This window comes from Capricornis sumatraensis, chromosome 8, assembly GCF_032405125.1.
Source record: "Capricornis sumatraensis isolate serow.1 chromosome 8, serow.2, whole genome shotgun sequence".
Lineage (NCBI taxonomy): Eukaryota > Metazoa > Chordata > Mammalia > Artiodactyla > Bovidae > Capricornis > Capricornis sumatraensis.
In genome coordinates this window covers 80,673,513-80,687,235 of record NC_091076.1, presented here as the reverse complement: position 1 = coordinate 80,687,235, position 13,723 = coordinate 80,673,513, and the positions used below count along the sequence as shown (strand labels likewise).

Below are 13,723 nucleotides of genomic sequence, written 5' to 3'. Positions count from 1 at the left end.
GTCTAGTCACCAAGTCACATCCAACTCTGCGAACTCATGGACTGTAGCCCTCCAGTCTCCTCTGTCCATGGGATTCCCCAGGCAAGAATACAGGAGTGAGTTGTCATTTCTTTCTCCAGAGGATCTTCCCGACCCAGGAGTTGAGCTCATGTCTTCAGCACTGCAGATTTTTTTTACCACTGAGGCATGGCGGAAGCCCTTCAGCTGCTGATCTGGGAGGTGGGCCAGAAGGTGAGGGGAGTCAGAAAGTGAAAGTGTTCATTTCTGAGTCATGTCCGACCCTTTGTGACCCCATGGACTGTGGTCCGCCAGGCTCCTCTGTCCACGGGATTATCCAGGCAAGAGTACTGGAGTGGGTTGCCATGCTCTCCCCTCCAGGGAATCTTCCCAACCCAGGGGTCCAACCCAAGTCTCCTGCACTGCAGGCAGATTCTTTACTGACTGAGCCACGTGGGAAGACAAATCAGGGTTAAGGTGAAAAGCTAGGTCCCACCTCACCTTCCTCAGTCACTGTGATCACTTGGCAATGCTTCTCTCCAACACTGATAGCTACATCTTCAGAGTTCTATGTGCAGCTTTAACCAAACCTGTGCTCTTAGGCTGAGCTCTGTCTCCACACTGGACCCAAGGCCTTCCATCTCTGCTAGTCTCAGGCTTCTTCCAGAACTTTGAGGGCCTGCTATAGCCTTGAGTATCCCCAGGATGAAAGGCAACTGCCTGGACAGGGGAATCCTGGCCCCCAGCCAACTCTCCCAACCTTTTATATACATAATTGCCCATAATAACAGGAACTCTGGAGCTGGAAGGAATTTCTGAGATCAACTAATCCAATCCCCTTATATCACAGATGGACAGATTGAGATTTGTGGGTTTCCCAGATGGCTCAGTGGTAAAGAATCCACCTACCAATGCAGGAAACACAGGAGACATGGGTTTGATCCCTGGGTTGGGAAGAGTCCCCCAGAGGAGGAGATGACAACCCACTCCAGTATTGTTGCCTGGAGAATCCCATGGACAGAGGAGCCTGGTGGGCTGCAGTCTGTGGGGTCACAAAGAGTTGGACATGACTGAGCAGGCATGCACAACGCAAAAAGACTGAGGCTAAGGGAGGGAAGCTGGGCTGTCTAAGGAGTTCTAGTAACCAAGGCAGGGACAGTGGGCCTTTAGCTTGGGCCATGAGGAAAACACAAAGAAAGGAAAGAGTATTCCTCTCCTCTGTGTGTGTTGGGGAGGAGTGGGGGGCACTGGAATTACGTTGGGCCAGCACACACTCCTCCTCCAAGATTCTGTCTGTGGTCTCGTTAGACTGTCCATCTCTTTAAATGTCTAAGTCGCTGCTTCGATCTGCTCCTGTTTCCTACTGAGAGGGCAGATCACGCTGTTGTGGTTTGAGGCAAGGACTCAGGAGTCAGACATACTAACTTTAAAGCTTGCCTCTACTACAAAGCCTTTGTGAAATCCGCACAGGTTAATAAACTTTGGTGCCTTTGAAAAAATGTGTCATTGGGGGTCTATCACACAGGATTTTCTTTGCACAAAGGAATTTAGATAGATCCGCTGCCTCATAAACAACTGCAGAGACTTCCCTGGTGGTCCAGTAGATTAAGACTTTGCCTTTCAAAGCAAGAGGGCATGAGTTTACTCCCTGGTCAGGGAGGTGAGATCCTACATGTTTCTTGGCCAAAACACCAAAACATAAGAAAACTGGAAGTGATACTGAAAGAAATTCAGTAAAGACTTTAAAAATGGTCCACATTTGAAAAAAAAAAAAACTTTAAAATAAACAAAAATAAAACAACTGCAATTATGAAAATGGCAAGGAATCACTGACTGGTGACCCCAACATGAATATGCATTAATTTAGTTTGCTTGCTTATCTGGAAGACAGATTTTTAATGTTAAAAGAGATCTCAGAGGCGTGACCATGCCACACTGCCTCCCATTAAACCCTTCAAATACTGTCATGTAGCCTTGTCTTCCAGTAAGACATGGTTTATTATTTTAGAAGCTGGCCCCTTCCACCGTGGGTTGATTCTAATTGTTTGAAAGGCCTTCCTAGTATTGAGCTAAAGTCGGTTTTATTTTCTTCGGGCAAGTGATGTCTACCGGCTTTGTTTTTATCTGATCCACCAGGCTTTTGTGAGGACAAGATGAGACAAGAGATAAGACAGTGCCTTGGAAAGAAGAAAGCTGATCCACTTTTATTATTATTATCTGTTAAGATAATAAATACAGGAAATGTAGCTTTCCCTTTTCTTTTTTTTTGATATAGTCATTCAAATGGCAGATCAAAGAAAATATCAAAGGTGCTGTATCTTGAGTTCAGCTATGAATAGACTTGAGGCTATTCTAGCCATGTGGTTTGGCTAATCTTAGAGTTGGTGAAATCACAGCTGATTTTATTCATTTCCTATTGCTATACACACACACAAAGAGGCTTTAAAAAAACACCCATTTATAATCTCATTTCTATACATAGGAATCCAGGTGGCTCCTCTACTGATGGTCTCACAGGGTCAAAATCAAGGAGCCAGTGGACTGGACTTTTATCTGGACCCTCTTGGGGAAGAACCTGCTTCCAGTCTCATTTGATTAAGCTTTACCAGTTGTAGGACTGAGGTCCTTGGTGGAATGTTTTAAAGAATTTTTACTGCAAGGCAGTAGATGGGCAGAATAGGAGATAAATTTACAAAGACCAACTGAATTTTGATGAGATTCTGTTTGTCAGGTTCTTCTTTTATGGACTATACTTTTGGTGTCATAACTAAGACATCTTTGCTTAATTTCATTCATCAAAATTAACAACATTTGCACTTCAAAAGATGCCATGAAGAAAATGAAAAGATAAGCAACAGGCTGGGATAAAATACTTGCAAACACATGTGCAATATATCCAGAATATACAAAGAAGCCTGAGAACTCAGTAAGAGTACAAACAGCTCAATCAAACAACAGACAAAAGGTATGAACAGAAATTACGCCAAAGAATATATACAAACGGCCAATGAGCACATCAAAACATGCTCGATATCATTATTACAGAAATACAAATTAAAACTCAAATGAGATCCTACTTTACATCCACTAGAATGGCTACAATAATAAGACATAATAATAAATGTTGTCAAGGATGTGGAGAAATGGGAAGCCTCACACATTGCTGGTGGGGATATAAGACAATCAAGTTACTTCAGAAAATAATTTATCAAAAAGTTAAACATAAAACTGCCATACCACCCAATAACTCCTCTCCTAGGTATTAACCCAAGAGAAATTAAAACATGTCCATGCAAAAACTTGCATGCAAATGTTCACAGAAACATTGTTTGTAATGGCCCCAAACTAAAAATTACCTAAGATAACTGGATAGGCAAAATATGTCATTATCTGTAAAATGGATTATTGTTCAGAGATAATAAGTAACAAATTACTGACACATATTTTACAAGGAAAAAACCCCAAACATCACATAAAATGAAACAAGCCAGACACAAGAGACCACATGCTGTAAGATTCCATTTATAAGAAATGTACAAAATAGGCAAATTTATAGAGAGAGAAATAGATTAGTGACTGCACAGGACTGTGGGTGGGAATAAGGATTAACTATAAATGGCCATGAGGGATCTTATTGAGGAGCATAAAACTGTTGCAACTGATTTATGGTGATGTTTACACTACTTGATAAAGTTACTAACAATCATTGAATTATACACTTGGATGGGTAACATTTTTGACATAAAATAAAGCTCAATAAGTTGTTTTAAATATATATATTTCATTATATATATATATAATAAAAAACCTTATATAGGAATAAAAAATTTTAAACTCCCTATAGAGGTAACGATAAGAAACACTAAAATCTATATGAAGATATTTATAAACTTTTCTAAGAAACATAGCTGAAGGTGTTGCAGGAAGGGGGACCCTTGCCAGGGCCTGAAACTGGGCTCTTGTCTAACACTCAGAAATGAACTGTCTGAGAAGACACATGTGCTGACAAAGCAAGAGATTTTACTGGGAAAGGGTGCCTGGGCGGAGAGCAGTAGGGTAAGGGAACCCAGGAGGACTGCTCTGCCACAACTCACAATCTTGGGTTTTATGGTGATGGGATCAGTTTCCGGGTTGTCCTTAGCCAATCATTCTGACTCAGAGTCCTTCCTGGTGGTGCACTCCTTGTTCAGCCAAGATGGAGGCCAATGAGGATTCTGGGAGGTGGTCAGACATGTAGTGTCTCTTTTTCACCTTTCCCGAACTCTTTCGGTTGGTGGTAGCTTATTAGTTCTGTGTTCCTTATCAGGACTTCCTGTCATAAAACAACTCATGCAAATGGTTACTATGGTGCCTGGCCAGGATGGGCGGTTTCAGCCAGTGTGCTTCCCCAAACAAGGGTATGAACAAAGAGAAATAGATCATATGTTAAAAAGATGTGAGGCCATTTTTTCAAAATTAATTTGAAGGTTTTAAGGTTCACCAATTAAAACCCTACTCATTTATATTTTGGGACTTGACAAAATGATTAAAGCTCATTTGAAAGAACAAAGGAAGAGCTTAAAAAGAAAAGGAAAATGCAAATAGATGATACCTTGCTATAAAAATACTAGAACTCACAATAAAGCTGCAGTCCTTAAAGAGTACAGCATAGAGATGGATTAACATAATGGAACAGAGTAAGAATAGATAGGCTGAGGCAACTTGATAGACTCAAAACTTTGAATAGGGGGATGGTTATAAGCATCTTTCCCCACTCAGGACACTGTCTTTTCATTTTGCTGATGGTTTCCTTCATGGTGCAAAGGTTTTTAAAAGAATGAAAGTCTGCCATTTGCAAAGGCATGGATGGCACTGGAGGGTATAATGCTAGGTGAAATTAAGTCAAACAGAGAAAGACAAATACTGTACGTTTTCATTTATATGTAGAATCCAAAAACATAAAGTGAATGAATATAACAAAACAGACAGACACACACAACAAACTAGTAGGTGTCAGAGGGAAGAGGGTTGGAGAGAGGAATAATACAGTGGAAGGGGATTAAGATTTGTCTCTCTGGTATGTACAAAATAGATAAGATGCAAGGATGTGATGTGCAGCAAAGGAAATAGAACCAATACTGCATAACAACTTTATAAAAATGCATTTATTTATCTGGGCTTCCCTGGTGGCTCAGATGGTAAAGAATCTGCCTGCAATGCGGGACTAAGCACATTTATTTATTTATTTATTAAATTTATTTTTTATTATTTATTTATTTATTATTATTTATTATTTATTTATTTACTTTACAGGAGTCTAATTGCTTTACAATGTTGTGTTCGTTTCTGCTGTACAACAAAATGAATCAGCTATATGTGTATATATATCCGCCCTCTCTTAAGCCTCCCTCCCACCCCCCCCCAATATTTTACAATAACTTTAAATGGAGTATCATCTATAAAAACACTGAATCACTATGCTGTATATCCAAAACTAATATTATATCATAAATCAACTATGTTTCAATAAAAACTTGAAAACAGAGGGTATCATTTTGCTATGGTGTGTGTGCTCAGTCGTGTCTGACTCTTTGCAACCCCACGGACTGTAGCCTGCCAGGTTCTTCTGTCCATGGAGTTTTCCAGGCAAGAATACTGGAGTGGGTTGCCGTTTCCTTCTCCAGGGGATCTTCCTGACCCAGGGATGGCAGCTGTGTCTCTTGCTTCTCCTGCATTGGCAGATGGATTCTTTACCACTAGTGCAATCTGGGAAGACCATGACTTTGGTAATTGTGGCCTATTCAGAAAATCACCCTCAGACTCTTGCATCAATTATATCTCGCCCACTTGCCTTAGTGCCTAAGAAATTAAGAGGTTCTGCAAATGGATAAGCAGTTGACTAAGACAGTCCTTCCAGTAGGGGGCTGTGTGTGAAGGTGAGGGAAGGGGAGTGAAGCGGGAGGAGATCCTCCAAAGATGAAGACACAACCTAGGAGAACAGCTTTTGTTCAGCATGAAAAAGGATCTCCATTTAGCCCTTCAACTTAGCATTGTGTTCAAGTCCTGGGACAGCGGCTGAGCCATTGTATCTACTTATACATTCTGGCCCCATCCAGGCAGTGGGACCTTCCGAAGAAACAGGCATAATCAGTCGGACGTACAGTAATGCGGTTGTGCCTTTAATGAATGTGCAGAGGCTGTGCGGATCAATTGTCCATTTGATTAATTCCTCTGGCAGGAGAGAATTAAATGTACTTAAGCGGTACACCAGCAAAAACTCAATGCTCTTTAAAATGAGATTTTCTGGGTGGAGGCCAATTTGGTTTTTCTGGCCAAGACATTTCTTGAGATAATAATAGAAGTCAATGAGAAAATGGAAGTTGCCGTATAAGTATCCACACTAGAAGAGCATCTTACGTGCAGAACAAGGTCAAGCTCTGTACCGTATTCACCGTTTTGTGCAGCAAATCTTCCTTTTAAGTTCCTATTTGCATTCTTTCATAGGAGAGGTAATAACGCCTATTTTGAAAATAATTCATTGTCCAAACTTTATGCCGTTCCTCTAGGAGGCATTCAGCATTAGGGTACTAAAGATCTCTAACTCCAAAAGAGGCAATGATCGCCTTCAACTCATGGGCAGGTGTGAAGACCCAGGGAAAAGGAAAGTCGTGTACTTTTTATTGCTTGGAATAATGTCTGACGTGCCAGGGGAGAGGAAGGAAATACTCTGAACGGTAAGGGAAGCTGAATGCGTCAACCCAGGTCTCAGAAATCATTTCACTGCTTTTACACAAGGAGTATTTCTCAAATGCCTGTTATTTGCTGGACATGATGTTGAGTCCTGAGGCACCATGGAGCAGTGAGCCAATCAAAGTCAATGCTTTTGTGGAACATATAGTCCAAAGTGAGAGACAGACATTAATCAAGTTGCTCAAACATATAATAGCTTCATTTCTCTGCTCTGAGTGATATAAATTCCCAAACTATTAGCTCATAGTCCAAGGCAGGCAAAAAAAAAAAAAAAACCCTCACTGTCAGAGAGAACACTCTTCTGGATGCCCTTCCTGTTTAGAACAGGTGTCTTGCTGAGAATCACCACAAAGGCAAAGACATGTGAGAGGGTCGCCTGTGAATGAAACTCCAGGTGGGAAAGCTTTTCCCGGTACCCACAGCGAATGAGCCCCTCCAACTGATCGTGACCCGGTGAAGCGCTAGTAAAACCCCTGAGACACCTGAACCCTCAGAGTTGCTGCTGCCTTTACTGTTCCAGCTGCAGAGAAATCTGTTGATGCTGTCTGCCTTCTGTCCTCAGCTGGGGCAGGGAGCAGGGTGGGTGCCCAGATGAGAGGAGGAGAGAGCATAGGGCCTGCTTCTGCTTTGGGAGCCAAGGCATAGACGGAGTGCCATGTGGACCCCTCGTTTGAGTCAATCCCCTCTTCCCAATTCTGTCATTCTTATGACCTGGGTTTTCAACCATGAACTATTGTTCATTCACTGAGAGACAGTAATTCAACATCTACTAGGTATTGGTGAAAATAGCAACAGATGAGACAGACAAAAATCTCTGAGAGGAAAAAGTTTACATTCCAAAGGGTACTGTTGCCAAGAAGCCAGAAGGCAAGTTCATTTCAGAATGTGGGAGATGTTGCAAGTTCATTTCAGAATGTGGGAGATGTTGAAAAGTGAAAGAGAAAGTCGCTCAGTAGCGCCTGACTCTTTGTGACTCCATGGACTATATAGTTCATGGAATTCTCCAGGCCAGAATACTGGAGTGGGTAGCCGTTCCCTTCTCCAGGCGATCTTCCCAACCCAGGGATCAAACCCAGGTCTCCCGCATTGCAGGTGGATTCTTTACCAGCTGAGCCACAAGGGAAGCCCAAGAATACTGCAATGTGTAGTCTATCCCTTCTCCAGTGGGTCTTCCCGACCCAGGAGTCAAAGCGGATCTCCTGCATGGCAGGTGGATTCTTTATCAGCTGAGCAACTAGGGAAGCCCTTAGGGAGAGGATAAATGCGGGGATCCTTAATGTTATTTGCATGTGTACGGGTATGTGTGTGTGTGTGTGTCTGTGTTTGACAGGTGGGAGAGGTTGTCTTTTAGAAAGAGTGGTCATGGAAGGTCTCTTCAGAGCGAAGAGAAGAACAAGAAAGGATGAGAGGATGACAGTGGAGCAGAAAGCATGGGGAAGATCAGGCCAGACAGAAGGGACCACACGTATTCACGGCTGTAGCTTGAAATGAACTTAAAGCGATCGAGGAACACAGAGGAGGCCAATGTGGCTGGACTGCAGGCTGTGAGGCATCAGGGTGGTTGGCAGGAATTACTATGCTCCACAAGGAATTCATATTTTAGTCTAAATGTAGTGGGGAGCAGCGGGAGACAGTGATATGACCTCTACAGGCTCCCATGAAACAGAGAGATGCAAGAGTAAACAAATGAGCGGTTTGAGCGGGACTCTGGGTGGAAGATGAATTACAAAAATGAAAAGCATGGGGGAAGATGGACCAGGAGGTCTTCCTCTATGGATGATGCTGGGACCTCCAGTGACTTTGAAGTTCCCACACCCCTATTCATTCCGCGAGCAGAGTGATTACAATTTCACTAATTGTTATTTGGAAATATATCTGAGGATTTAGCCAGAATACAGGTGATAATACTTAAAATAGGCAGAGAGAAAATTAAGTAGAAGATGGCACGGATTCTATTTGGCCACTTTAACCATCACAATTTACGACCGTGTCTTCATTACCTACAGGTCGCTCATTCTGGGTGAGCCAGTCACTCACATATGCAGGTCTTTTTGCAGAAGAGATTTAATGTTCAGTGGAATTATAAGGGGAAAGGGCACCAGCACTTAACAGAATTTATAGAAATCTCTGCGGAATTAATATACCATTTCTCCCATGGATCATGACCTTATCTCCCTGTCCTCTCTCTCCTTTGCCCACATTCTTTTGTCAGATGAATCTTTACAAGTTTTCATCCTTTTTTACTCTTCTGATGAAAAAGTTTCAATAGTTGATCACTCCTTACTGGATAAAGAATATGATTTTCACATTTCATAGTTAGACTCTTACCCATCTTACCAGGCTCGTTCCTGACTACTTCCCCCAAAGTCCCTCTTCCAAGAACATGCTTTAAATTTTCCCATATCCACATCTTTGCCCACAAAATTCCAACCAGATGCTAATCAGTAATTCTTCAACTTTGGGGCATCCCAGACCACTTTAACAATTAATGAATGCTACAGATCCAACTCATGGCAAAAGGAGAAGGGGGTGACAGAAGATGAGCTGGTTAGATAGCATCACCGATTCAATGGACATGAATCTGAGCAAACTCCAGGGAACAGTGGAGGACAGAGGAGCCTGTCATGCTGCAGTCCATGGGGTCACAATGAGTCAGACACGACTGAGCGACTGAACAACAGTGTATTTTTTCAATAGGAAAGGTGACACGTGCACAGCTTTCTGTACAATCTCATAGCCTGTCAGTCATCCTGAAACCAACTGAAATCCTGTTAGAGTCCTACACACACTTCAGGGTCCAGGTCAGATACTGTCTTCCTTGCAGCGTTCCTGGTCTTCTTCATCCTGCAGTGGTTGAGATCCTCTGTGCTCAGAGGTCACTTACTTGGAAGTTTGTAGCGAATGGCTCTGTGCCCTGTTCTGTACTATGACCTTGCACATTTTCCCTGTGCTATTTATTTCAGTAAGTTCAGTTGCTCAGTCATGTCCAACTCTTTGTGACCCCATGGACTCCAGCACGCCAGGCTTCCCTGTCCTTCACTGTTTCCCTGAGTTTGTTCAAATTCATGTCCATCAAGTCAGTGATGCCATCCAACCATCTCATCCTCTGTCATCCCCTTCTCCTCCCGCCTTCAATCTTTCCCAGCGTTGGGGTCTTTTCCATTGAGTCAGTTCTTATCATCAGGTGGCAGAGTATTAAAGCTTCAGCTTTGGCATCAGTCCCTAAAATGAATATTCAGGACTGATTTCCTTCAGGATTGACTGATTTGATCACCTTGCTGTCCAAGGGACTCTCAAGAGTCTTCTCCAACACCATAGTTCAAAAGCATCATTTCTTCGGCACGATTTTTTTAAACTTTTGTTTTTCTTGGTCGTGCATTGCAACATGCAACATCATAGTTCCCCAATCAGGGGTCAAACCTGAGCCCCCTTCATTGACAACACAGATTCCCAACCACTTGACCACCAGGGAAATCCTTCCCCTTATACTTCTGAAATTTTTATCTACACGTCTTATTTTCTTCAACAAAACTGGAGTTTAAGTTTTAGTGATCTCTGCATTTCCAGTGACTATTAGTCTGCCTGGCATAACCACTGAGCCCATGTGCTCCAGAGCCTGGTGTGCCCAAACTAGAGAATCTGTGCACCACAATGAGAGATCCTGCATGCTACAACTAAGACCCAAGACAGCCAAATAAATAAAAACAAACAGACAAACGTGGCTCACTGATTTGCTCTGGGGTTTGCTCTGATCAGGGTTCTGTCCTATGCCATTTCAGTTTATTTTGCATCTGTTGGGTCAAGTCTGGCCCTCCCCCTGCAGCCTTGTGGACAAATAGCAAGTGACCGTGGATGGTGAGAGCCAGACAGCAGAAGGCGCCTGTGTCAGTGGCTGATGCTAGTGCTCACCTGTCTGTCAAGGGCGTGATCACCAGGCGAGGGGTATTTCCCAGGTACTCATAGGAGTATAGAAACTGGGCATCACAGATGTTGGCGAAGCAGTGTTTGGCCTCGTCATCCCATCGGTGCCTTAGCTGGGACAGCCAGAGGAAGGCCTGGGCGTTATCTACCTAGAGAAGGAGTGGCAGAGTAGGTTGGTAAATCACAAGATTCAACAGGTAGGAGGTGGCCCCAAGGCTGCAGAATGCACAGGGCTCGGGGTGAGCCAGGTGTTGTGCACCATTCAGGAGAGCAGCATGCTGCCCGGCATGGCACAGAAAGCACGAGCCACTTGGATGATGCTGTTTTGCTGGGGTTTAAAGGTAGGAGCAGCCACCTTGATCCTCTCCCAGATCCCTGACTGGTGCAGAGTTTGGGGCCCCTGTGTTTTGCCCACATGTGAGCTTCTTCCAAATCCCAGTACTTGTGGTATAGCTACCCACAAAGAGTGGTACTCTTGAGAGTCCGGGACTCACCTTCTGAGCAATCATCTTGGCCACCACGTCCCGGGCATGGACATCGATGGTGCATACGGTCATGATCTTCTGCCGGTCCCCCTTGGAGAGCTGGCCAATCAGCATGGTGATGAGGGTTTTGAGCTGGGCCACTTGCTTCTTGTAATAGTCCTTCATGGCATTCTCATAGCCTTCCTCCAGCCTTGCAAATGCCATGCCCACCTCTGTGGTCCACCAGATCTGGGTACAGGTCAGGGCCACCTATGGTACCAAGAGTTGCTTAGGAAAGCCATTCCCAGGACTGTCTCTCAAACCAGCCCACTCTCACACAGCAGGGGCTGAGAATATAATTGTGTGGGTGAGGGACATCCCTTCCCTCCCTCTTCCACCAGCACTATTCTGTTGAACATGTGCTTCTAAGTCCTTGGAGATAAAAAGTGGGTACAACACAAGTGGGGACAGTCCTTTCTGCTCTTGAAAAATGTACCATTTGGTTGAGAACAGCTAAAGGCTCATTCAGGTCAATGTTAGTAGCTTTTAGAAATTGCTACACTGACCTTTCTGTTTTTGCTTCCCAGTTCACAGCACCTTTCCTGTGCCTGGGAGGATAACAAAGTCTTGAGTGGACATCTCAATGATACTCAGTCTTTTGCTCTGTTCTTCTGGAAACCCTTACAGTTGAAGTATTCTAGTTGAGTGAGCCACTGCTGATTATGTGTGGCAGATTTTTTTCTTGCCCATAGTACTTACACTGTATCTTTAAACATCTCTTCAAACTTTTAACTTTGAAAAGCCTGCTCTTTCTTTAAATTGGAGTCTGATTGCTTTACAACACTTGTTAGTCTCTGCTGTACAACGAAGTGAATCATCAGTTCTATGTATACATATGTCTCCTCCCTCTTGGACCCCACATCCCACCCCTCTCGGTCATCACAGGGCACAGGGCCGAGCTCCCTGTGCTATGCAGCAGCTCCCCACTAGCTACCTATTTCACACATGGTAGTGTATGCATGTCAATCCCATCTCCCCATTCATCCCACTCTCCCCTTCCTGCCCTCTGTCCACATGTCCATTCTTACATCTGCGTCTCTAACTTGGAAAGGTCTACTCTTTGCAGGCTGGGAAGGATGACACTGAAATTCAGTGTGGTCACTTTGATTTGTTGGAGAAAGAAATGGCAACCCACTCCAGTGTTCTTGCCTAAAAAATCCCATGGACAAAGGAGCCTGGTGGGCTATGGTCCATGGGGTCGCAGAGAGTTGGACATGACTGAGCAAACAAACAACACTTTGATTTGTATTCTTCAGAGATTCAAAATAAATAAATGGAAAGAGTGATTGATTTAAATGAACCTTTCTTCTGCTTGCTGAGAAACAGAAGATTTAATACGGAAAATGCATAATTTTGATTCTGCATGGTGAAGGATTTAGAGACACTGATCCTCTACGGTCCCACTTGGCTCAGGAGACACTGCTCTAGATGAATCTGTCAGAATGCAGGAAGAAACACATTCTCTTGCCTCAAAATTCTGACTCAGGCAAACAAGGAATCCTGGTGGGAATTATTCACTTCGTGAAGCAGAGAATTCTGTTGTAGTAAAAAAAAGTACTATTCTTGAATTTACCTGTTGTTTTTTTTCACCTTTGGATTTAGACATGCTGGATTTTTCAGAGGTTCCCCCTGCAGTGTAATCTGGTCGGAATGGTCTGAATGTGATGTCAATTGTACTTGTGACTCCTGTAGCCCACCAGGCTCCTCTGTCCGTGGGATTTCCCAGGCAAGAGTACTGGACTGGGTTGTCCTCTCCTTCTCCAGGGGATCTTCCTGACAAGGGACTGAACCCATGTCTCCTGCATAGGCAGGTGGGTTCTTTACCACTAGCGCCACCTGGGAGGCCCCTGCCCTTCTGCAGCACTGGCTTATTTCTCTGCTCTGTCTACACTCACTGTCAACATTTCCCGTCTACTTCTCTCTTCTCGACTACCAGTGGTGTGATCTCTTCTCTACCACTTCACTGAGATGGCCTCACCAAGGTCATGGATGTTCCTTAGCCTCTTTACTTTGCTTGATCTCCTAGACGTGTGTGGCGTGACTGACCTCTTACCTGCTACCAACGCCTTCTGTTTTCGTTTCCATGATTACCATGGGCAGGCATTCCTTCTATCAGGAAAGGGACTGTTTCTCATTCTGCTGCCCTGGTTTCTCTGTGCCTATGCAGCCTTTCGATGACACTCGTGGGTTTGATCTGCAGCCTCAGCTTGGTCTACACAATCTTACCTAACTCCTATGGCTTCAATCACCACCAGATATCTGTAACCCCCAAATGTACCACCAGTAGTATTGGGTTGGCCAAAGAATTTGTTTGGGTTTTTCCGTAGGATGTTATAGAAAAACCCAAACGAACTTCTCAGCCGGCCCAATACTAGACATTAGCAGGGAAGGGAGGGGTGGTGTACAGCAGCCAAGGTCATTAAAAAGTAACCTCATTAGCTCCCCCTCTTTCTTCTATTACCCTCCTGAGATCCCAGGAAAGGACTTAGATATATCTTGGAATCACATCACTCCCAAGCATGGTCTATAAGGACTATGTTCCAGTTTCCTCC

General features: G+C 43.8%; 1 protein-coding gene across 1 annotated transcript in view; it reads right to left on the bottom strand.

Annotated features, from left to right (window-relative positions):
- Positions 1-13,723, bottom strand: part of DNAH9 (dynein axonemal heavy chain 9) — a 286,957-nt gene that overhangs the window by 181,886 nt on the left and 91,348 nt on the right. Inside the window, exons 25-26 of the mRNA XM_068976630.1 lie at positions 11,142-11,381; positions 10,636-10,796 (exon numbers count right to left, since the gene is read on the bottom strand). Of these exons, the coding sequence (XP_068832731.1) occupies positions 10,636-10,796; positions 11,142-11,381 (401 nt within the window). The remainder of the gene's footprint in view (positions 1-10,635; positions 10,797-11,141; positions 11,382-13,723) is intronic.